The 27,158-nt window shown below is 38.1% G+C and overlaps 1 protein-coding gene across 1 annotated transcript in view; it reads left to right on the plus strand.

Moving 5' to 3' along the window:
* LOC129236756 (uncharacterized) overlaps window positions 1-27,158 on the plus strand; it is a 137,030-nt gene that overhangs the window by 58,312 nt on the left and 51,560 nt on the right. The window contains exon 2 of the mRNA XM_054870956.1: window positions 2,616-5,463. Within this exon, the coding sequence (XP_054726931.1) occupies window positions 4,167-5,463 (1,297 nt within the window). The 5' untranslated portion in view covers window positions 2,616-4,166. The remainder of the gene's footprint in view (window positions 1-2,615; window positions 5,464-27,158) is intronic.

Here is a 27,158-nt window from a genome sequence, read left to right on the forward strand (position 1 = left end):
TAGCGGTCTTAACTCTATTCCAAAACTCTAGTTATTCCGGTGCGTATACCAACCTAACATGAGACCCAACCCAGTTCGGACACTCAGAAATAAATTCTAAATTTAGGATTGAAGAAATGTTCAAGCAAAACACTTAAGAACTTTTTCCAATGTCTGATTAATATTGCTTTTAAGCGGTGGTAATTTATAATGATGTCTTGAAATGGCAATTAAATTTTCACCTAGATTTAGTTACCTCACGTCGGATAAGGTAACTCATTAAAAGAGTACAAAAAACCCTATTGTGAGTACCCGATAACTAAAATTTAAGCTGAGAATTCCAAAATTGTATGAATTTATATGGAACACACAGCGATATAGACAACACTGCACCACAATTCTGCTTTGATAATAATTTTTCCACAAGAACTTCACACACATTTGTTTGTGATAACGTTAAGGACTTTGCACCAGGCTCAGTGTCTATCTTCACTGATGGTTTAAGACTAAATAATGGCAACGACAGCAGCTTCACTCAGTTGAACTTAAGCCTACCTGCCTCCTGCAGTGTCCTTCAAGCTAAACTAAGAGCTGCAAGAGAAGCTGCCTTGTGGGTTAAGGACTCGTCTGCCGCTGCACAGCGGTTCACTTCCTTCTCTCATAGTCAAGCTGTCATAAAAATTCTGCAGTTTCAAAATACTTCATTCAAAGTATTTTGTATTCCACAGAGCTATTCTAGTTGAGCTGGACAAGTGATGCCCTATGGATATTGTCTCATATTGTATCGACAATGTGCTGGCTAAGCCTAGAACTGATCTTAACTCAGTCAATTCTGCTTAGAATGCAGTAATCTCTTTTTGTTATCCTCAAGCAAGGTCTGGATCGGGCTGGCCAATAGCAGATAGACCACGGAGCCCACTCGCGAGGTAACTAGGCCGGTCGGTTCTAGAATGAATAAAACTAAAACTAGGTCCCTCATCAACCTCGTCCAGATTTCAATCAGTGCAGTTATTTGTATCATCACTGCACATTGCCAGGAACACATGGGAAATGTAGAGGGGTTCGTTCTAATGACTTTTGGAAGCTGCAGGAAGTTAAGAGTGTTGAACGTTTTACACTTAATATAGACAGAAGACAACTGCATCCTAGCAAGACTGGCAAAACATATATTTTTTACATTTTTACTGTCATAAACTGCGAATTTTGTTTTGGTTTGTCGCAAATTAGCAGCTCATCTTTCGATAAACTTTACCAGAATTTAACTGGCAGATAAAATTTAACGGAAATTAAATACCTTAAGAAACATTAAAACACCTTCGTCTGTCCGGCATTATTAAAAACGCGTTTAAAATGCCTGGGAGCCCCATTGTTTGAGGATCTGGAGGACGTCTCAAAAGCGGATCTCCCAGCTCTGCTTAGATCCCCCAAAAGGGCTGACATCCTATATGATGTCTACTTTTGGTATTCATAGAGGTCGGTCCTCATCTGGTATCGCTAGGGAATAAAATGTCTATGCGTGGCTTATTGCCAACCAGGCTAACGTAACCTAACACGAAAACTGAGTGTATTTTCAGGAGTTTTTTTTACAATAAAAAAAATTATAAGCGATGTTTAAATTTTCTAGGCTTTTTATTTAACTTGTTTACATACCAAAATGAAAAAAAATATATTTCTTTAATTTTAATAATTTTAAAAATGGCGCTGAAGTCGACGCTTTCGAAAAATTGGACGGTGCGCGGACCGCTCTCTGCCTAGTTAATGGACTGTAGAGGCTATAATATTGGGAATTTCCGCATGAAAATTTCACAGTATATTCCTAAGATGCTGTACTTTCGAAATATCGCATAAACAAAAAAAAGATTGTTTGAAATTTATAGACCACCGGGCCCCCTTATGGCCTTTCGCTAACAAGAAGTTAAGAAAATACTTTTTCAGGTATCTGCCGCTCATTTTATGATCAAGCGCACTTAGACTTGACTAGAAAAGCACCTTATATGGAATTATTGGTTTTAAATTAGACTCATAACGTCACTGAATTTCTTTAGTTCACAAATTTTTTTTACATTTTTTAATTCTTTAAGCTTTAACGCTATTATTATTTTGAATCTTTTAAGCACTATAAAAATACACAGGTATTATTATGTTTCCGCCCTTATATAACAAGAAAATTTGGAAATGCGGTTGCAATTTCTCGCATAGCCGCAGATGCCTTTTTGTTATATCCTCTTCTTCTTTTTGTTAAACATCTTTAGAATGCCAATGATTTCCGAAATTTCGATTGAAAACTGTATATTGTTTATTACGCATACATACATACAATGTGGCACGTGTCATGTCGTTGTTGCTCAGTCAGCACGTTGTGCAAATCAACCGCTCGACGGCTTTCAATAAATGTGAACTGACCAGGCCGCTCCTCGGTGAGACATACTAACTATTACCTCCACATGTATATATGCAATAAATAAGTGTATGCATGTATATGTGCGTGTGTGAATGAAAGCTTGCTTGTGTTATATGCATGTAAGTTAAAAAAGTTCTCGGAACTTTCATCGTCTGCGAAATTTGTACACTTGATTTTATATTTTATTTTATGTGCCGATTGCATTTTAACTTATTTTTCCTTTTCTCCTCCCTAGAAAAATGTATAAATAGAATGACAACTGGACAATTTTCGTTATACGGAGCAGTAATCAGAAAAAACGAACGAAATACAAAAACCAATACCAAAGTTGCTACAGCCGAGCTAAAACAAGTGGGCTAAGGCAAGAACAAAAGCAATAAAGCAAGCAGAGCAGCTAACTTGGTAGACCAAAGGCTTGAGCTAAGAGTGGAAGGGCACGTGGAGAGCGGAAAACGCAGAACAAATGTGTAGTGAGGTCGTTGTGAAAATGGTTGGAACGACGACAATTACCAGTTGTTGCAAGTAGCGTAGACTGTCAAAAACTTGTCAAACCAGCACACACAAGTGGCAACGCTATAAAAGCAAAAAACAAGTACGAACAAGAACAAGAAAAGCGGCGCGACACTAGTACGAGGAAACTAAGAAGCGCATGAAGAAGAAGCAGAACACTGCTCAAACAAGTTTTTGTAGAGAAAAACAAGCAGCAGAAAAAAAATATATTTTATTGTATCCTTTTTTTACCAAAGTCCTTTTCTTTGTCTTGGGCGTCATGAAGAAGCAGTACAACTAATAAAATCAACAAAAGAAGTAGTACAAGCCTTATTCGAACAAAACATAAAGTGTAGCGGAGCGAGGACATAACGTACACCAGTAACGAACACGAAAAGGAACATCAACCTGAACCGAGGGTACTTGAAGGCTTGAAAACCCCAAAAAGCGCAACATAGACGTAAGAGCGATTGCGTTGCGCAGAAGGTGTGGAAAAGAAGAATAAATGTTAGATTGATACGACAACGCCACTGCTGTATATATCCGGGGGAAAGCTGAAGAAACAGAAAAAATAAAATAAAAGGGGTTAAGCTCAAGTGCTTTGAAAAAAGTCTTCCACTGGTTGTATGCATGTGATGGAAACAGTAACTTTGGCTTACAATATGTGGTCATGTAGATAATACGAGCATATTTTCAAATCCCAATAACAAAAACAACAAACTAAAAAATAAGAAGCAGACAATTTGAAACATAGAACAAACCTTAAAAAGTTCGCAAAGTTGGTGAAAAGTGGCAGAGTCCTGAGCCACTCAAAGCAAGAAGCAAAGCAATCGAAACGTTGGCAGCTGAAATAACAACACCCGCTAGCCAAGGGCACGAATAAACGAGCGCATTGCGACCCCTCTGCATGACACATGCCCACAAGGACATTGGAATTCCATGCCAACAACGTCAGAGATCCGAACAGTAGGATAAACGGAATGTAATATTATGCTGCTGACGGTGAATTTTGTTTGTTTGCATGATTTGACAGCAGCAGTAGCAGCAAAAAAGCACAACCAGATTGTTGCCATCAAAATACAAACAAACAAATAAAAAAAACTAAACAATTACCTCAGAAGAAAACGCATACAAAGACATCCAAGCGTAGAGTAAGTGAGCTAGCTGAAAGCTAAAAGCTGCAAATAGCAAGCACAGCAGTTGCAACGTCACCAACAGCAAACGGCAAGCGGCCAGTATCAGCTAGTGATCCATTCAGCCAACCAGCGAGGGCAGAACGTGACAGCAGCAGCAAATAATGCGCAAGGACAAGGCACTGCGAGTTGGTACGATGGCAGCCAGGAGCAGCCAGCAAAACGAACGACCAACAGCAACACAAGTGTCTACAGCCATGTCACAACAGCAACATTACAACATGCATCAGTCCACAATACCACCAGCAGCAGCAGCATCAGCTCTGTCAGCTGGCGCCACAAGGGTAGCAACAGAAACTACAAGCGAAAATACGGCAATCGGTGAGGAGGGTGTTGGCATGAAACGTCCCAACAGTATTTTTCACGCTGCACAGCAACAACAAATTCCCACGATAGACATGTCCTTGAGCAGCAATGAAACATTAGAGGACAACAGCAGCAGCAGCAGCGCACCAACAGAGGAAGCGACGCACAAATTATATGCTGTTCAACAAACAACGCTGCCAAATGCAGCACAAGCGACCATAACAGCTGAATTGCCGATAGCAGCAACAACAATAGCAATGAAATCAACATCAGTGCAAGCTAGTCGCCTGCCGTCATTTGATAACGGCTATGATAATAAGAGTAAGAACAAAAGCAACAGCGGCTGCGGCAGTATCAGCAATACATTGTTGGCACAGCAGCAGCAGCAGCACCACCACCACCACCAACATCATCACCAACAACGAACTACAACGACCACAAAATCAACGCCAGCAGCAACAGCAGCGGCAACAGCAGGCGACGCAAAGGGCAGCGCACCGTACACATCAACATTTTTCACGTTGTTCAACAAATGCTACCGTTGGACCGATCCCAAAAACCACAAATGCAGCGCATTTATCTTCTCTCTCAATATGTTTGTTTTCATGCTGTGCCTCATTGCATTGGTATTGGCGTTTTACAGCATTAACCGGCATACACGTAACGAGCAGCGGTTGAAGGCAGTGTGGCAACTGGACGAAAGAATAAATGCATTGGAGTTGAGGTTGCAATTATGTGAAGAACAGCATCAACAAAAGAAACAACAATCCGATGCAGGCATGAAACTAACGCTAAATAATGAACGTGACAGCACTGAGCGTATTCAGCTGGACGTCAGTAATTTGCATAATCAGCAAGAAAAGCAACCAAAGTCGGTGCAGCAGCAAATGCCCGAAGATGTGACACAGACATTGCACCGATTGTCGCGGCAGGTGAGCGATTTGCATCGTTTGCGACGCGATGTTTCGCATTTGCAATTGTCGCGTCGTCAACAGCAGCGACGGCAGGCGGGGCTGGCGACGGTGACCACAGCAGATGGATTACTTTTACCAACAACGCAGCAAGCGCATTCGGGTGAATGTGGATGTACGGCAGGTGAGTGCTAACTACACATACACAGATCTTATTATGTATGTATGTGCAGAAGTAAAGAGAAATAGAATTTTTTTGAGTACTTTAAGATTGGGAGTTAATAAAACAAAAACATTGAATACGAATTTGTCAATGTATGCACAGTAGGGAGCCTCACCAAGCAAAGCTGCTATGAAATTTGTTATATTTAAGGACTTTCGCCAAAATATTTAGGGGGATTACTACGATTCACATGAGCTGGATCGATTCGAAAACACCTCCCAAAGTCAAGTTTTTTGTGTATAAAATTAGTTTTGAAAATTAACTAAATATCCCAAAAAAATTACAAAGGATAAAAGAAAAGTTTAGGCTTAAAAGATCTGCTTAAAAATACAGGAAAAAGGCGAGATAAACAATCCTCAGTCCATGCTTTAATTCAACCGTTGGTTTTAGCGAAAAAATCAAAACGTTAATTGATTCGTTTTTTAAGAAATGAAAAGTGAAAAATACCTATCCAATAATACCTTAAAAATCTCAATTGCCCAAGATTTGGCAAGTCCGTCTTCCAAAAAAAAGTTCAGAAACAGCATCAACAATTTTTTTCACATAAAAATCTTAATATTTTTACGAAATATTTTGATGGCAGTCGCAAAATTTAATAAATCTTATAATTCTGATAAAAAAAATAATACCGACTTTTATCCAAATGTAGAGGGATTCATTTTAACTCATATGCTTATTTGCACCGGCTCAAAAATTATTAAAATATTTTAAAGTTACATACGCTGATTAATTGGAAATCACGGCGGCTTACTTAGTTTTATAGAGTTGTATATCTCAGAATTGAGGCTTTGATGAATGCATGATTGAAACTGAGCTTGCACTTCGACCTCATGGTCTTTTGAGTCCTCTAATCATAACTGTAACTTATCCAAACCTAGTTACCTCAATAAACCTAAGATAGAGTCAGATTGAGCGTATGTGCTCTTCTCCGACCGTATCCGGCCGAGTTTCCTCATCCTTTCGCGCGCTACAGCATCACATTCGAGCAGAAGCTGACCTGGAGTTTCTGAGGACTCATCACAGAAACGTCAGGAGTCAGTGGACCATATGCATATGGTTGCGCAATCCAAAGAACTGCATGGGGAGCATTCGGAGCTTTTGCTGAGGTAGGGTTACGATTTGTGTTGCTTTTAGTTATATGTACAACTGCGGCACAACGATTGCACGCTCTCAAATGAGATCACTTTTCCTTCATCGAAACCCTTCCTTAGTCATATTAAAAAGATGGGTTTAGGGGCGGACTGTAAAGTGCAAGTGTAGGAACGACGCGAGTCAGTGGACCATATCCCAAACATGTGCAGCTGACTACGCAATCTGCAGTGACCCGTGAGCACTCGCAGTTTACCCTTGGAGGGTTATGAGTTAGCTGAACGAACTTTGATTGCAGCTTCATCGAAAGGCAACACGTTTTTATCTGATATTTCTGATATCTTGCGAATTAGGTTTCAACTTTCTTATGTATCGACAATATGCATATTCACTTTACAGCTCATAGGTAGAAAACTTTTCGGAGAGTATTATCCGTATACTTCATCGGGATAGTATTTGCAGGAGCTGCTGCTGTCAGGTGGCTTTATCGTCGAAGTATTTCGAGAAGCGTAATTAGGTACAATTTGCTTAATTAAAAAATATTTTTTAGGTATATAAAAATATTTTTCGTTTCCTTTTTAACTTTATTTTTTGTTTACTTTATTTGAATGAGATAAATTAAGTTGAGAGTGGGAAGAGTTTGAAAGTTGGAAAAGCTCTCGAGAATTCTGCAAAAAAAGACAACGGCTCATAGAAGCTATCAAAACCAGAACAATATTTTGTAGGACTAATAACCGCGACCTGGTGACGGATATCCAAAACGTGGTTATGGAGGAAATACTTATCCAATCTCAAAATAGTTATAGTAAAATAAGAATAAGCGAAGGTGAAAGTTACGCCAGCAAAAACGCTGAATGGTTTCTCATTACCCCACCATAACGAAAAATGATTAGCAATTGATTTGTTAATGTTGTGGCTCATATGGGAATGCAACTAATTCTGAGGTGTCTAATTATAGCCCAAACCACTCGCATTTCAGCGCAGGTTGAAAGTGTTTGAGTGGCTTGTATGAGCTTCATAATTTCCCCAAATAACTATGAGCATATATTGCGGAGTGCTTTGGGAGGGACAATTCTTGGCTTTTAACGGCAGTTCTAGGTGCTAATTGCCAATTATGTTATTACATTGGGCCATTGGGGAGGTGTAATTTCCAAGTTCCGACCAAACTGGTTATAGATAACTCGCTCCAAGTAATAATTGAGTTATTACGCAATGATTGCGAAATTCATACACCGAATGTCAAATTAAATGTATGTAAATTATGGGTTAAATACTCCAATGTATATATTCATATGTATATACGACTGTTATTGATTGCATATACATACACACATTTGTACACTCACACATCACTGCCGACAAACCTATGTAGTAGTTTACCGCTTTACGACCAGTTTGCTTTGCTACTGAGGTAGTATTTTTAATTAAATTTAAATATTAATCAGTATCATACCAGTTACTGAACTAGTTCATAATGGACAAAATAAGCAGTAGTTTAGTTCCATCGACATTTACAAGTTGAAGTCTAAAATAAACGGGACTGGCGTCATAAAAATGTTTTTGATGGCGCCATCTTTTTAATGAGTTAGTGCACTGGAAGTTACAGCCCTAGCTGACTTCCAGTGAAAGCTTGTTGGCATTCGGTTCAGTGGAAGCGAAGTTATTGCGTCTAAAGTGTCAGTATGTTTGTGTCATCGGTACAAAAATGAGTTTCTAACAAAGAGCTGATATCAGATTTTGTTTTAAAATCGGTAAAACTTTTACCGAAACATTTGAATTGAAGAAACAAGTTTATGGCGTTGATTGTTTATCTCGTGCAAGAATTTATGAGTGGTTTACACGTTTGAGAGATGGTTGTGAGGACATAAATGACAATGAAAGGACGGGTCGCCCAAAATCAGTAATCACCGAAAACTCCATCGAAATTGTTCGTAAATTTATCGAAAATGAACTGACATCATCATTGAAATTCATGGAATCAGAGTTGAATACCTCCAAAACATCGATTTATCGCATTTTAACTGATCATTTGGGCTTACGAAAGGTCTGTGCACGTTTCATTCCACACAAGTTAACTGAGGACCAAAACTTGCTCAGAATTCAACATTCGAAAGACCTCATTAAAGAGGCGAGAAAAGACGAGAACTTCCTTTACAACATTTTAACTGGTAATGAAATTTGATGTTACTAACATGAACCTGAAACTAAACGTCTCGCGTTTGAAGAAGTCAAAAATCAAGTCTATGCTCATTTGTTTTTACGATTCCAATGGAATTGTCCATAAAGAGTTCGTGTCAATGGGTCAATGCAATTTTCTATCTGGGCATTTTGATACATTTGTGGCATCGCATTCGCCGAATTCGCCCTAAATACCGCGAAGAAGCTGGCGCTTATTGCATGATAGTGCAGAATTTCATCGATCCACTCTTGTCACTGATTTTTTGACTATAAATCGAATTTTAAGCTCCAATCACTCATCGTATTCACCGTATTCTAATTATTCGGAAAATCGAATTAGACTATAAAAGGAAAACGTTTTGCGTTCGTAGAGTCCATCCAAAAGGCTTGTACCGACATCCTGAAGGACATTCCTGATTCTGGTCAGTGACCTGAAACACTCTTTCGAAAAGTTTTTAAATCACGTAAAGCAGTGTATCGAGGCCAGACGGGACTATTTTGAATAAATAAACTCGAAGGGATCAGAACAACGCTCCTCTCGTTTCTATTTTAGCTCAGTCTTGTTTATTTTGGAATTCACCTTGTATATTCGTCTAATTCTTATTTCGCGCATCTGCAATATTTCAATCATTCCTATTTAATGGAAAAATATTTGTTTTGTTTGCAACTCTAATTACACATTTTTCAATAATTCTACTCATTTTTGAATTAGTGAGTTTTTTTTCATCAAATACCAGTTATGCACTAGGATATTTGCTGAGGAGTTCCTCTTTTTACTGCAGGAAAAATCTCACGTTTGTGTTTCAATGTTGGCAGAGATTTTAGTCTCTCAGGTTTAGTGATGGCATGAATTTTACTTACGCGCTAGCGTAATAAATAAAGGCTGGCTAGTTGGCTATTGGCTTCTATGTATGTGCAGAAAATTAACGACTCAGCATACACCAAACAAATTTGCCTAAAAATTTCATCATTAACCATTACTAACAAAACTCACATTACAGATTTCAAATTGAAAGATGACTTACCACTTTTAACTTCGCGGGCTTGTCGATTGGAATTTCTGTTTTTGTGGATATACTTGTAGTACATTTATTGGTATTTGAGTTACATTTCAAGTTATAGTCGCCATTGGTTTACTACTGTCTTTTTCCGAAAATAAGACACTGTCTTACTTTGTTTTTTGGCCCAAAATACGCGCTAAGGCTTATTTTGGGGGAGGGGGGAAACAAAAGTATATTTATATATTTTTATTTAATATTTATTTTACACAGAATACCGTCAGGTCATCTTTTTCTGGAATTTCGTCATAAATAAAATTCTGAATTACATTCTGATTTTCTTCTAAATCCATTTTCAGTTGAATCATTGGTCCGAAAATCTCATATCTTGCGTTATAGCTATCGTTAAATGAATACTTCTTGTCTATGTAGCCTGTTCGTAGTGCATTGGAAGCATCACTATCAGTTATTTTGTCCCATACATTTTTTACCCAATTCACAACTTCTTATAAGCCTGGTTTTACAAAACTACCTCGATGATTTCTCACCATTCTGTTTTCAAGATTTTCATTGGTGATCCTTGAATGGCTTGTTTATTGCAATGTCAAGTCTATGGAGGTAACCAGTCATTCCTGCCGGAATCATTATTTGATCAATCTTCCTCTCAGCAAGAAAGCTTTTCATGTCTTTAGCGCGGTGAGTACTGGTTGAATCCGAAACTAGCCTTTTCTAGCCATTCTGACCCCTCAACAGTGGTGGCAGCATAAAATCAACCCACTTTTTTATAACTGCTTGGGTGCACCAGGCTTTTTCACTTCCAATGACATAAATTCCTGAAACACGTTGAATCCGGTCTTTAATACTTTTAGTGATTAAAAATGGCTTTCTTGCCATCTAGGCGAATCGCCAAACTACAGGTAACACGTGCACTATCGTAACCGGTAGAAGGAACGTAAATTAACGAAGAAGCCCTGTGGTGAACTGTCGTTTGAGCTCCCTGGCCTAGGAATACCGCAGTCTCATCCATAGCAATCATGTTGGAGAGTTGGTATTTCGAAAAATCGATGCCATCAACAAAAAAGCTTAGACGCAAGTGCACGCTTAACAACTTCATTGTCTTCCAGCTAAAACAATGTTGTTGATCTCCCTAAAGACAGTTCATAACGTTTAAGGATGTTCTCCAATCAGTGTGACGATGCTTTAAATTCTTCTCCGTGGATATATCAAATTCAATTGCTGTTTCAAGGGCAAATTTTTGAATATCAGCCATTGCTCTCATTCCTGCAATCCATTACCAGATGCAATCTTCCAACTCAGAAAATAGCGGCTGCCGGCCTGATCCAACTCTGCGTTTTTAACACACTTTTAGTTCAGAACAGAATTATAACAAAAATTAAGATACAAATAGAACAATTCAAATTAGAGTTAAAAGCGTGGGATGCATTTTGCTTCACTTTCATAACCTTCTGTACATATTCTATTTGTATCTTAATTTTTGTTATAATTCTGTTCTGAGGTAGTTGACTATGACTGATCGTTCGATTTGCTATTACTTCATTATAGGTCTCTTTGTCATTAAAATTTATTTTCTACTTCTTAGTTCGATTAGCAATAAAAGCGTGTTTTTTAATTTTTTTAAACTATTTATTATTTCTCATTTCCTTGGTCCACCAGTTGACACAGTTGAAACAATTTATTTATTTATTTATTTTTAATTTTTATTTGAGTCTATGATTATACATTTACCCTTACAGACTAGTTTACAATTTTGATGTAAATAGTGTTGGCGTATTTATAAACAATTTGGGTATGAAATCACAATTGGGATGTACAGCAAGCTACAAAAACATGCGTTGATAACGGATAGCATATAAAAACAACAGCACCTTCCTTTTCACCAAATGCGGCCGTGTGTGAAAGCGCACCAACAACTCATTGTAGTATTGTCCAGTGATCGTTCTTCCTTTTTCTCAAAAATCCATGAGAATGACGCCTTTCGCATCCCAAACAATTGTCGCCATGTCTTTTCCGGCCGATGGGACTGTCTTCGCCTTCTTTGGAGCAGATTCACCGGGAGAAATCCATTGTTTTGATTGTTGCTTAGTTTCTGGTGTGCAATGATGAATCCAGGTTTCATCAATGGAGACAACTTCACGCAAAAATTCCTCCGGATCTCGCTTAAATTGCTCCAAACACTGCTTCGAAGTTAATAGCCGCATCCGGTTGTTGTATACCGTCAGCAGTCGCGGCACCCATCGGGCCATCTTATTCATTGCCAACTTACCATGTAAAATATTAATTGCCGTTCCGGTCTGGCCCCTGTTACTTCGCGCATTTTCGTTCGTCGATCAGCGAGTATCATGTCGTAGACTTTTTGAATGATTTCTTTGGGAACCACATCTGCCGGGCGTCCTGATCGCTTCTCATCACAAACGGATGATGGTGAAGCATCCCCATAGACAGAATCCAACTTTGCTTTTATCTCCTCGCATTTTTCCCACCCAGAAATATAAAGCGAATTACCGAACGATTCTGCTCTTTTCCCATCTTAGAGAAAATCACAAAACACGTCTTCCTCGAATAGCTACCAAATCCAAACTCACCTATCAATAAGTCTAAAATTTGTTTTGTCGTCGTTTGATAGATGGCAGCATACCATGCTAACACGAACTTCCCTCAGGAACGCCCTCTGTCATCAAACACGAGTTCTTATTTAACCACTCTCGTATACCATGTTAAATTTTATTTCTGAGCAAGAAATAAAAAACGTTAATTCATTTTAATTTATGATTAAAAATAAGAAACTGAATACTACTGATCTCAAATAAAATAAATATCAAGATTAAAAAAAATAAAACTAAATAACTAATTATTATTGTTGATTAAAACAATTAAAAATCCCAATTTAAACGCTAAGCAATATTTTTTTTTCCTTTTGCTTATAAAAGTTAAGGTCCTTGGAAATAAGTTCTACTTATCTGCTATCTACTTACCACATATATATTTTCTTAATATTTGTATCACTCAGATCGCACTGATTGCAAATGATGTGAAAAACGGACATTTCATATTGAACGATTTAATAGAATAATTTAATTTGCAAATTTATGCACCACCACAATGTCAATGCATATGCATGAAGCCTAGTAACGAGCACCGTGGGTTTACCTTCATACACACACACATGTATGTATGTGTATATGTGCATACGAACACTTCGATATCCGCTGTGGGTAGCAGCGAAGAGCATATCCGCTTAATTTACGGGGTTTGCTTTTCTCACCGTATTTCTGTCTTTTTAATGCTCTTGACCGCAGCGTCTGCGTGTCACAATTAGTAGTTAAGCCACAAACACGCACACACACACATGAAAATACACATACACACAAACACTCAGTTGCATAATTTATTCGCTGCATTTCGCTCAGTCACCTCTTGGCTTATACGACCTTTGTAGTTGCATCCTTGGCAACTTTGCCATAGCACCAACCGCTTATTCAGTGGTTTTCATGTCTTCTGACCAAGTTATTTTCCTTTGTTTGCACCTCCGCCTTCTGCTTTGTACAGCTTTTGTCCTTATAAATACAGGCTCATATATTTTTCTTGTTGATGTTGTTTCAGCCTCCGGCAATCGCCATTTCTTCACTTCGTCCATGGGACTCTGCTGTCTCTGCCGCCTCTTCTACTATTCCTGTTGCTTCCGTTTTTCTTGTTGATATTTAATTACACGGAGGGTGGCAAATTTATGGCAATTTAGAGATTTCATTAATTGGAAAAGTGTTTCCAAAGAAGTCAAGTATATGTACGCGTATAAGCACACATATTTATGTGGCATGGCGGAGTGGCGTAAATGAAATTGCCTGTCTTCGGTATTTCAGATATGCCTCTTGTTGCCTTATGCGTGACTTTACATGTTCAGCTTATTAAAGTTAATGGTACTATGAATTGGGGAAAAAGTTAACCTTTCACGAAACACTCGACTGCGTGTAAATACTTGTGTAGACTTTTATTTATTTAAAGTAGGTATATTAAATAGTTCAGAAAGATTTATTGTTCGTATTGACTTCTCTAGGGGTGGCAATTTGCTAGAGAAATGTGTTTTTTTTAACTTCAAATGTTTCGACAATTTCAATAAAATAAAGATTTATATAGGCCATTGAATTTGAGTGAAAGTCAGCGGGGACTCAAATATTTAAAATGATGGGTGCTTGATTGGATGGAATAAAAATAAAAAATAATTAAAAAAAAGTCTGTGCTACCCTGTGCTATGTTCACAGATGTCAATAAATTCTGGAATCTTTTTGTATTTTTTAAATCATAAAATAAATTGAATAAATTTCTCTTTTTTTTGTCTTTGAAAATGGAATGGCTATGTGAAATTATATGATATTTTATATAGTGGTTATATTAAAGTTTTGTAATCTGACAAAATTAAAATGTTTGCGTTAGAGAGAAAAAATTTTGGCTATTAAATTGCATTTTTGGTTTGCGGAAATATTTATTTTTTCTGCAAAGATATTCAATGATAAATTTTAGAACTTAATTTTTCTGTAAATTCTTCTTCAGAAAAATTTTCATATAGGACTTTGTTGCATGATCACGACTTTACTTTTTCGTTCGTTACCCATATCATTAAACTGCGTGAAGTTCAGACCTAGTTTTGGTTTAGTTTAGTTTCTATGAGAAGAGCCGAGTATGATAAAAACTCGATTTTCTCACAAATTTGATGGTACACCGCCCTCTGGTGAGAATCGCTCAACCCAGTAGGCTTGCGCCTAACCGACAGAGTTTACTAGAACGACTAAATATTCTTCCACTACAACTGCGTTGTTATTGCATTTTCAGTAGTGTTGAGCAGGAGTGATGCTTACAGTTGTAAATATTCGATTTTCATTTTTAAATAATTCGCAGTACCCGATTCGTAAAAGTCTCGAATGTTGAGTACTCAAAAATACGCAGTAACTTTTATTGAATTCATATCTTTATTATGTTGGGCTTAGGAATGCCAATATTGGCGCAGAGTTTTAATCCCGAAGTTTCAGGATAGTTTTTGAATAAACCCGACATTACGGGTTTCGTATCGGGTTAGAGCTTTTTTAATATGAATAAATAAAAATTCGTTTCATTTCATTTATTTATTAAGTTTATAGCCGCTGTAGCCGAATGGGTTGGTGTACGCTGTACAGGAAAATACCAAAATGAAGAAAACGTTTTTTCTAACAGCGGTCACCCGTCGGCAGGCAATGGCAAGCTTCCGAGTGCGGAAAAAGCTCCTCATAAAAATATCTGCCGTTCGGAGTCGGCTTAAAACTGTAGGTCCCTCTATTTGTGGAACAACACCAAGACGCACACCACAAATAAGAGGAGGAGCTCGGCCAAACACTCAAAAAGGGTGTACGCGCCAATTAGACGCGCCGCGCCTTGCAGACTAAAGGTACAAAACAACTGAAATATAATATTTAAGGATAAGACTTAAAAGTAATTTTATTCCTGCTGAGACAAGAGAAGAGATTTAGGAGAGGTGAAATAAAGATCGAGACTATTAAAAATTCTTCATATTATTATAATTAAATAATTTGATTTAAAAATTTTAATATGCAACGGATAGGTAGGTAGGTGAAATGGTCTGGCACTCCTCAAGTAGCACTAAAGCGCCGTTTTGATACCATTATGAGACCTCCAACAGACAGATATCTACAGCCAGCCAGAGCTCATGATATAAATAATTTGTGCAGTTCCCCTTTAACAACTGTCAGAGGCATGCCGATGACCAGCTAGGAGGTCTCTGAGGCCAATTCCGTCCCCTTCCTGGCAAGCTCATCAGCAATTTCATTTCCCTCTATGGTCCTATGTCCTGGAACCCAGGCCAGAGAAACCTGCGCACCCAAGAGATTTGATCTGCTCCTTACAGGAGTTTACTAATTTTGTTCTGCAGCCTGGCTTTGTCAGAGCCTTAATCGGAGAAAATGTTAATATCTCTCTCGCTCCCACGTTCCCTAAGCATTTTGCATGCCTGCAGGATCCCAAAGACTTCTGCTTGAAAGATACTAGCAGTGTTTGGCAGTTTAAAGGAGATAGATAAATTCGCTGATTTAGCGAAAACCCCCAGTTCCGACTCCCGATTCCATCTTAGTCAGTGAAGACAGAGGTGCAGATTTTCCCCTCGATCCAATCCTGCCTATTTGGAAAGATTGCCCTACGCAGTGAAAACGCAATATTGAAAAATGGAATATTAAATTATGTTCATATTCTAAGCAGAGAACGTTAATGATATAGAGAAATCTCGCGGGCTATATAGGGAATTTTTTAACAGAGCTGTTTACAGTGAATTCTCTGTTTAGTATATTGGCTCTGCACAGTTTTTGGCTTCTTTAGGAAATGAAACTGACTAATGGCCGACGGTATTTTGCAAGGCATTTGAATTTGAGTTCATTTCTATGTTCTTTTGACAAAAATTTTAAATGTTCAATCAAAGATACATATATTTGAATTATAAGCAGCAACATATAAATTCAAAGTAACTTTAATGTTCTTTGCTTTAGTTTGAAAAGGAGATTACAACAGAAACAAAATAATAATAATATAAGTAAGTATATTAATGCAATGCAAATATAAGTCACCAGATGCACGAAGCTTAACTATTAAACTATTAACTATCTTTCTTCTGCCAAACATCCTCCCCTCTGTTGAAAGTTCAGGGGTTTCAACAAATTTCTTAGTCAGAAGGATGCTTATTTTATTAACAGTTCGACGTGTAATGCCAGTGAACGTACGCAGAACAGCTACTCGTGCAACACCGTCCCGTAGTGACTTCGATGATGCGCACAAGAGGCCACTTAAGAGGTGCCGACTTTTCATCTTTTATGCATACGACGTCGTTGGTATGTATATTGGGATGAGGGGTGCACCATTTTACTCGTTCCTGAAGAAGAGTTAGGTATTCTTTGCTCCATCGCTTCCAAAATAGCTATTGTAAGTAGGGGCCACCAGTGACCGAGTCGATTGAAGTTCAGAAGCGTGACGTTACGCTGAGAAACAGCTGTAAGCGGGACACCAATGCGAAAATAGCCTGGTGTTAAAACATCAAAGTCTTCGAGATTTTTCTGAAAAGGGTACAAGAGGGCGAGAGTTAATTACAGCGGAGATGTGACATACCAGTGTACGTAGTTCATCGAAACCAATCATTGCAAAGTCGAGAGTGTTTAGCCATTTTTAGTACGGCTTCCTATAAGCTGTAGAAATGCGGTGAACGAGTTGGTATGAATCGCCAATTGAACTCATTTTTGAGGCAGTGAACGTGAACCTCTTCGCTTAGAAGTAAGTGTTTTAGTTCACTCAATTCGTTCTTAGTGTCCACGAAATTGGTTGCGCTATCTGACCAAAAACAACTTGGCATGTCGCATGTGGCTATGAATAGCTTGAGAGCTTCCAAGAAAACACCAGTTGAAAGATCAGTCACTAGCTTCAACCAAACGGCCTTGGTTGCAAAACAGATGTAGCCGCTGACGTAGCATTTCTGAGCTGACTTATTGTGGCTTCCGGATTTAAAAAAAATGAGCCGTAGTTCACATCTGTGACGATGAAAGCTCGTGTGGGCTGAATGCGCTCCTTAGGCATATCAGCCATGATATTGAGCTATTCTGCATTGCCTGTCAAGATGCGTCTAGCGAAATAGAGCATTTCAGAATTAGAACCTCAACTTTTTTTGCGGTTCTATATGTTTCTTAAGGGGTTGTATACAGTTAGAAAGCCGAAAAAAGCGAATTTTCTGAAAAAACTTTTAAATTTATTGATCTAAAAATTTGTACACATGTTATCTTTTAGCTGTATTTTAAGACTTAGTATTGGTAAAAATATTTATTTGGAAAGAAGCTACAGCTGATCTCCGGGAGCACCTCTCAAAAAAGACGTTTTGTGGTGGCTATTATATCTTTGAAATGGATCCTCTGAAATAAAAACCAAACAGATTTCCTTAAAGTAATGTTAAATCCAGTAATTAATCGAAGGAATAAGAAAAATAAATTTTTTTTGACAAAAAGGCGGTTTCTCAACAATAAAAATCGATTTTTAACCAAAATTTCGGCCTTAAATTGTTTATAAAAAATTATATATTGTATTTATCGGTGAGAAAAAATCTTCGAATAATTACTACAAATACTAGCATTTCCCAGTGGGCTTCGCACCACCATACATAAAATGTTTTTTTTATATCGCAAGAAATTTTTCATATTAAATAAGTTTTCTTTATAGAACTCGTAATAAGTTGATTTTTTTCATTCAACATACTTTCTAAAGATGTCACAATAGCTTTTCTGTACTTTTTTAAAATTTGATTGTGGTGATCACCTATATACAGGTAAGGTGAAAGAGCCGATAAAAACTTGTAATTAAACTTTGATTCTTTAATTTACATTTCAATTTTTTACGCTAAATAAATTATGCTAAAATAAATAAAGTTAAAAATGTTTTTCCAGTTCCTTGAATGCTCCAGTTTTTATTATATATTCGTCCAAAATTAATATTAACATAATACACTTACAACCACAACAGTACAACAGTACAACAGAAACGCTCATAAGCGGCTGTGTATTTGTTGTTGTTTTTCCCATACAGGCATTTCGTATGAGAGGAAACCATTACTCACATAAAATGTCATAACTCAGGAACGGCTGCACCGATTTCAATCAAACTTCACATAAACCACCTCTTTAAAGATAGAAAAGAACTCTAAAATTTTTGTGCCAATCGGTTCGGCGGTTCTTGAGTTATAAGATTACCAAGGAAATGTAACTTCTTTTTATATATATAGATTATTTCAAGAAACAGTATATTAGAGGCATTTCGTATGAGAGAAAACCATTACTCACATAAAATGTCAGGAACGACTGCACCGATTTCAATCAAACTTCACACAAACCACCTCCTCAAAGATAGAAAAGAACTCTGAAATTTTTGTGTAAATCGGTTCGGCGGTTCTTGAGTTATAAGATTACCAAGGAAATGTAACTTCTTTTTATATATATACATAGATATTTAAGTTCATGTTAAAATTTGAGACTAATCGGTTTAGCCGTTTTCGAGTATTGTTGGTCACCGACTTTGAAAACACCATTTTAAGAAAAACACGCTTAAAGTTAGAAAAGCACTTTCAAGCACTCTGAAACGCATTTTCGGATTTGCGTGTAACTTCGAAATTTTCACCGGAACGATATTAAATGTTCAGTGTGTATTCTTAAATATATGTACATTAAGAAAAAACAAATAAAAAAAATCGATTTTTTGAAAATTCTAACCCCTTAAGGTAAAAACTGCATTAAACATTTACAAGATTTGATTTTGTAGGAGTTGTGAAAAAAGAAGCGACATGACTGCTGAAGTACCGTTACTTTCAAAAACGACAGAAATGCGTTTTCCACCAGCGGTCACTATTTATGACACGCTTACCGCGGGATTATCTCCCCCCATGCTCCAACTGTGTACTATAGGATTTGATGATGATGACGCTTATCTGCTTTAATATGAACGCTTTTGAAAATGTGCATGCTTCATTTTGTCTTTTAATACCCACTTCCTACGGCCAGTTATTCAAGCACAAATATGCTTGGTTACGGTAGATATTATGGGTTCAACGCAATTCAGAAACAAAAGGAATTCTAAACAGTGATTTCATTTTTAAAAACTTCTTACATCCATGCCAAATATTTAACGCAAAAAATTTCGTCATCTTGCACTGCTCATCTTGCTTTTCTTTAACCATCATCTTCTGTTCCGCTTTATGCTTTTATACAAGCAAATATTCTCGTGAGCTGCTTTATAGTTGTTCTTGTTGTAATTGTTGTTACACTCGTGTTCTTCAATGTTTATCCGGTCTACCACTTCGAGACCAATCGTCTCGCCTTTTTTTTGTTTTTGTTTTGCCTGCTGTCCGATTGTTTAGGCTTTTGATTTTGCCTTTTCGCCTACCCACATTCCACATTCCACCTCCCACTCCCATTGCTTTTCATCGCCACTCCACCCCTGCACATCAACTAATGTATACATTTATTGGTGTTTAGCGCGTTCAGAGTTTGTGTCACTTGGGAAATGTATTTATGTAGTTCTCTGTCGATAAAGTTTGATTATTCAGGGATTAGTGTCGGATTGGTCGGTTGTACCTACTCATACGCAACCGTTGCAAAACTGTTACAACTACCACCATTCGTATTGTTGTTTTTGTTGCTGGCACGGCTGTTATCCATTTTGCATAAATTTGCACAGACGCTTGAGAATATGGGAATAATAAAACTAAACAAAAAAATCTACAGTCAAAACTTTTTTCGAACATACTGATGTGGCAGAAGCAACGGCTGTAGATGTGGGCACGATGGTGGTGGTCGTGGTAGTAAGTTTAGAAAGGCGGCTGGTATTAACACAATTTGTGTTGACATTCACACAATTAAATCGCCAGCCATAAAAGTAAATCTTGGCTTAGACCGTTTGCGTTGTTCGGCGAGACGTCGCAGTGCTGCCACATGGCCGCTTACGACAACTTTTCATATACTTAGTGCCATTGGCGCGGGTGGCTGTGATTGTGTTTGCACAAAAGTTTATCTGAGGCTTAAAGTGGCTACAACATTTGTTACACAGTCGGTCATTCAACATGCAGCACAGACACGCCGCAAGCAAACAACAAAGGAACTACTAAAAGAACAAAGAAAAGTTCAACAACTAAACGGTTATCCTTTGAAAAGCTGTAGATGAGTTAATGGGTGGGAAGAAATTTTCGCAGTTGTCCTCTGCATATGCGGCTTTCGTATGTGCTTGTCATTTATTGTTTGAGGGTCATTAAATTAAGTGATGGAAGAAAGCGGTGAATATAAACGCAATGCACAATGATTTTCTATGCACATGCGCGCAACAAAGAGGGGGTTTTGGGGTTAAACAGTAATCGTTTATACAGGAAAACTAGGTTTTCATTCTGAACGCCCATCGAATGTACGAAATTTTTTATAATTACTACAGAATTTGTTAATAATTTGCTGAAAAATAGCGACGAATCGCAATCAAATTATAAATAGCCCACCATAAACCCACTGATTGAATTTTATCTGGCTTTAGACTTAGAAAATTCACATTTGACCAGATATTCACAATACGCCAAATTTTGGAAAATACCCATTAATGGAGAATCGACACACACCATATTTTCGTCGATTTTAAAGCCGCATTCGACGGCACGAAAAGGAGTTGCATTTCTGGCACGTTGTCCGAATTTGGTACCCCATAAAACTAATACGGCCGCGCAAGCTGACTTTGAGCAATACCAGCAGCGACGTTAGAGTTGTGGAGCAAGTCGCAGAACGTAGCCGCTCAGGCACAATCATTTATAAGAGCGTGTACGTTGCCACGACAGTCGGTTCTATGTTAAGGGAATGACCCGGATTTACATCCGATCAATGACTACCGCTTCAGCAGCATTCCCCTTATGTATTTATAGAGAATGTTAATACTGCTCCAACAACAACAATTTCATAACAGCGTGCGATTGCTAGTGCTATTGGTTCTGCATTTTCTAAGTTGGATAAAGAAGCAAAGCGAATGGGTCTGGTGGTGAACGAGGACAAAGCTAAGTATCTTCTGTCATCAAAGGAACAGCCAACGCACTCGTGTGCCGTCACCCACGTCACTGTTGACAGTTATTATTTCAAGGCTGTAAAAGACTTCGTTTATTTTGGAAACAGCATTAACACCGATAACAATGTCAACCTAGAAATCCAAAGTAGAATCTCTCTTGCCAACAAGTGCTACTTTGGACTAAGTAGGCAACTGAGCAGTAAAGTCCTCGCTCGACGAACAAAACTAACACTGTACAAGGCTCTCATCATGCCCGTCCTAACGTATGGCGCTGAAGCTTGGACGATGACAACATCCGATGAAGCGAAGCTTGGAGTGTTTGAGAAAAAGATTCTGTGCAAGATTTTTGGACCTTTGCGCGGCTACGCTAGCTTGATCATGTCGTTCGAATGGATACAAACGGTCCGGCTCTGAAAGTATACGACCAGCTGGTGGTAGCAGAGGAAGAGGAATGTCTCCTTTGCGTGGGAAAGATCAGGTGGAGAAGAGCTTGGCTTCACTTGGTGTGTCCAATTGGCGCCGGTTAGCACGAGAAAGAAACGACTGGCACGCTTTGTTAAACTCGGCCAAAATTGCGTAAACGGTTATCGCGCCAATTAAGAAGAAGAAATTTCCTACTCCCGATTCGGTAGGTCACTTTAGTCATCATCAAGTAAAACATCTCCAGAACTTATAATAATTTAAGAGCAAATTAAATACTTGGGCGTAATTTTGGATAGCAAATTTATCCTTGTAAGAAATGTAGATTTCATTTTGACAAAAGCAAAAAAAAATGTTCATTAGCTATTGTAATTTAGTAAGAAGGCAGGGTGGCCTTTGGAACTGCATTAAAAGAAATATTTACAAACAAATAATTAGACCAATCATATCTTATGCTCATCCAATATGGTTCAACATTTCGTCGAACCAAATGGAGAGACTAAGACGATTTGAACGATATGTCTTAAGAATTTGTAGCGGTCTCAACCGCCATCCTTACAGAAGTGGTACTTTTCGGAAAAGAGTTTCTAATAAAAGTTTATATGAAAAATGTAAAATAGCATGGATAGATTTTTTCTTAATGAAATCATCAGGAAGATTTGTTGATAAAATGACACTCCTAGCAAATGAACTGATAAATAAATATCTGTTAAAGGCAAGGGAATTATTACTACCTCTAACAGAAAAATATTTATCGCCAATCTATTTAAAAATACTAAAAAATAATAATACATAGGTTACATAAAAATAGTAAAGCAATCTATTATCATAGGCGATACAATACTTACAACTTCAACGATAAAAATTTAGTTTATAACATTGAAAGTATTCGATGCGGATGAGCAGGTAGTAGCCGAGGGAGAGGAAGACCTACTCTTTGTGGGAAAGATCAGGTGGAGAAGGACTTGACTTCACTTGGTGTTTCCAACTGCCCCAGTTGGCACGAGAAAGAAACGACTAGCGCGCTTTGTTAAACTCGGCCGAAATCGCGTAAGCGGTTATCAGGTCAATCAGGAACAAAAATAATTGAAAAACCTTTCATCCACTTGGTGCCTTAGATCTATAATATTGGCTTACATATTTATGTTATTGAAACAAACAATAAAGGCTGCCTGCTTGTTCGCACTCGTTTTTTCCAATAAATATATTCTTTAATTTCAACTTGCGATATTAAAGTAATTTTCAATTCACCGATGATTTTAATATGGCTTTTAAATTACCGCAATGTTGAGCATTTAAATCGTAAAAAATAGCAGTTAAATTAAAATGCGAAAATAAAAATACGCAATGAGTCGTTTGAATAGCTCTTTTGTGCTTGCATTTGTACACATACGTACACAATACACAAGTCCCATACATATGAACTATTTTTAAAATATTTTCACATTTTTACAAAAAGCAAAAAAAAGTATAATACTGCTGTGCTTTTATAAAAAAATCCTTAATTAAAGTGCACAAACAGATAATGAATGCAATTAATATGCACAGTAATGGTTAGCTTGAGCTTGTGTTGGTGTGGTGTGTGAAACCGTCACAGATCCATGCACAGTATCCAAGCTTTTACTCTAACTGTTTTAATTACTATTTGCAATACATAAAATGGTAGGTATCTCAGCATATAAACTGCGCTTGAATGTTTCTATGTAATTAATGCGTAAAACTTTTGAGTGTACAGCAAACATTATTTTAGCTTACGCATGTCTCTGGGGGCAATCGCTAACTTTAATAAATAACTTTACTAAAATCACTGAAGTAGGTCCTTGAAACTAACATAAATACGTGTAATTCTACACATCGCCCCTTTGCTGCAAGAGTGTCATAATCCCAAAAAAATTGTTTAGATAACTAACTATGCAGTAATTATTGTTTTTGTAGCCATACATTGGTTGATGTGGAATACTGCTGGAGTGACAGTCCTAGGGCGGATAAAAATCCGGGTCGTTCCGGTAACGTAGAACCGACTGTCGTGGGAACGATTACGCAGTAATGAACTCTACCTCTTATTTTATTCTGTGATTAACAACAACAAATGTACCACACTAAATGATAGAAAATATTGTTTCTAATAGCAGTCGCTCCTAGGCAGGCAATAGCAAGCTTCCGAGTGTATTTCTGCAATGAAAAAGCTCCTCATAAAAAATATCTGTCGTTCAGACTCGGCTGAAAACTGTAGGCCACTCAATTTGTGGAAAAACATCAAGATGCATACCACAAATAAGAGGAAGACCTCGGCCAAGCAAGACATGTGGCCATGTGGCGATTTCATTCATATCTCTTCTTCTTCTTAATTGGCGCGATAACCGCTTACGCGATTTTGGCCGAGTTTAACAAAGCGCGCCAGTCGTTTCTTTCTCGTGCTAACCTGCGCCAATTGGACACACCAAGTGAAGCCCAGTCCTTCTCCACCTGATCTTTCCAACGCAGAGGAGAGCTTCCTCTTCCTCTGCTACCACCAGCTGGTACCGCATCGAATACTTTCAAAGACGGAGCGTTTGCATCCATTCGGACGACATGACCCAGCCAACGTAGCCGCTGGATCTTTATTCGCTGCGCTATGTCTATGTCGTCGTAAAGCTCATACAGCTCATCGTTCCATCGTCTGCGATATTCGCCGTTCCCAACGTGCAAAGGTCCAAAAATCTTACGCAGAATCTTTCTCTCGAACACTCCAAGCGTCGCTTCATCGGATGTTGTCATCGTCCAAGCTTCAGCGCCATACGTTAGGACGGGCATGATGAGAGTCTTGTAGAGTGTTAGTTTTGTTCGTCGAGAGAGGACTTTACTGCTCAGTTGCCTACTTAGTCCAAAGTAGCACTTGTTGGCAAGATAGATTCTACGTTGGATTTCAAGGCTGACATTGTTATCGGTGTTAATGCTGGTTCCTAAATAAACGAAGTCTTTTACAACCTCGAAATTATAACTGTCTACAGTGACGTGGGTGCCGATACGCGAGTGCCCTGACTGTTTGTTTGATGACAGGAGGTACTTCGTTTTGTCCTCGTCCATCACGAAACCCATTCGATTTGCCTCTTAATCCAGTTTGGAGAAGGCAGAACTAACAGCGTGGTTGTTAAGGCCGATGATGTCAATATCATCGGCATACGCCAACAATTGTACGCTCTTATAAAATATTGTGCCTGAGCGATTAAATTCTGCGCTCGTACGATCCTCTCCAACATCAGGTTAAAGAAGTCACACGACAGAGAGTCACCCTGTCTGAAACCTCGTTTGGTATCAAACGACTCGGAGAGTTCCTTCCCAATTCTGACGGCGCTGCTGGTGTTGAGCAACGTCATCTTACATAGCCGTATTAGTTTTGTGGGGATACCAAATTCAGACATCGCATATATATATACATATATAGCCCATACGAGGTGGCACAAATACATACATATATGCTGTTTTAAGAGCTGAAGAACATAAATGTTCGCCGCTGTTACGAGTTGCACGGTCCATTCGATCAGTTAAATTTTTGACAACTTTTTCCAATAAGTCGGGCCATATGGCGTCAATGGTGGTTTGAATATTTAATAAAACGACTTAACAAAAACAGGTGTACCAGCAGACATTCTTACCGTCATTAAAAACCTGAACTGTGATTGCAAAACAAAAATAAGAATAGATGAAAAATATATCAACGAAGTTCCATGCGTCAGCGGAATACGACAAGGATACTCGCTGAGCCCAATACTCTTCAATACAATAATGGACCAAATAATAAAAGAGGTCAAGTCATTAAATGGGTATAGTCTTAATAACATGAGCATACCAATTTTATGTTATGCAGATGATGCCATATTAATTGCGGACTCTGAAGACAATTTGCAAAGATTATTACATAAGTTTGTAGTTACAGCCAAACAGTTTAATATGGAGGTCTCCAGAGAAAAAACAAAAAGTTTAGTAGTTGCTAAGAATGCGATCAGATGCAAACTTGAAATAGAAAGGACGATGATAGAGCAAGTTATAAAATTTAAATACCTGGGGACAGAAATATCCAGTAACCACGACATTATTAAGGAAGTCAGAGAGAGATGTATGCAGGGCGCACGTATTGCAGGTTGCATTAGGGATGCTGTATGGTGGAACAAATAGATGACCACTGAAAGCAAGACGCGGATATACAAGAATGTAATAAGACCAATCCTGACCTATGGAGCCAAAGCACCAGCTGAAATGCAAGTTCTACGATCAATCGTAGGAAAAACACGTCTTGACTGCATTAGAAACGAGGTCATTCGTGGCGAAACTGGCGTTAATGACGAAGTGAAGTTTATAAGAACAAGAAGACGAGCTTGGAATGATCACGTTTCTAGAGCTAATGACGACAGAATTATCCGAATAGCGAGGGACTATGTACCATATGAAAAGGGCGGACCTGAAAGACCACCAAAGAGATGGCGCGAAAGCTGGATTTCGACATCAGCGGAAGGACAATAACATTTCGTCATTTTCAATTTTAATAATATTTTGTAATCTATAACTATGTAATTGTGTGAAGAAAAACAGGTGAAAACCGATAATAAAAGAATAAGAAGAAGAATAACTCAATCTGCGTGGCTCGAGAGCGTTCGCCATTCACCGTAACACCAGCTACTTTCTCATTTCCTTAGGACCGGAGATGCAGAAAGTGCTCTATGACTTGGCGCGTTCAGATTCTGGCTATTCGATGAAGAACAGCTACAAGTTCCAGAGTCGGTCATTAACGAAAGGCCAAGATGCGGCCTTATTTCGCAGTATTCGCAGGACATAGCAGTATTCTTTTATATGGCTCCTGGTAAATTAAGTTACGGTTCAATCTTCGTGAATGTCACACTATGGACGTTTTCGGTCTATGTAAGGACATCTCTGAACCTACCCGCTCAACTAAATAGCCAAGACAACTTATAAAACTGGCAGAGAAACTATTCCTGCATATCCGAAATTAATGTACTATAAAAATAAACATACTGACTTAAATGAAGTAGATAAACCTTATGATTTAATTTAAGCATTTACTGGTTTGGATTTTTAATTTGAAGCTGGTAGATTTGTATTGTATTAGTCTGACCATTTTTGTAACATCAGTGGTCGTCGGTGAGTGTTAAGCTGCGCAGATTTCCCAAAAAAGAACTTAATTTTGCAAAGAGAATCGATTCTCTAATAGCGGTCACTCGTCGATTGCTTTTCTGCCTTAATGCTTTTCGTCATAAAAATCATCTGCCATTCGAAGGTAACTCAAAGTTGAGAAACAACATCAAGCCGGAACCACAAATTAGAACAGTAGTTCAGCGACACTCCCAACAAAGGTTGTACGAA

Source organism: Anastrepha obliqua, chromosome 1, assembly GCF_027943255.1.
Source record: "Anastrepha obliqua isolate idAnaObli1 chromosome 1, idAnaObli1_1.0, whole genome shotgun sequence".
NCBI lineage: Eukaryota > Metazoa > Arthropoda > Insecta > Diptera > Tephritidae > Anastrepha > Anastrepha obliqua.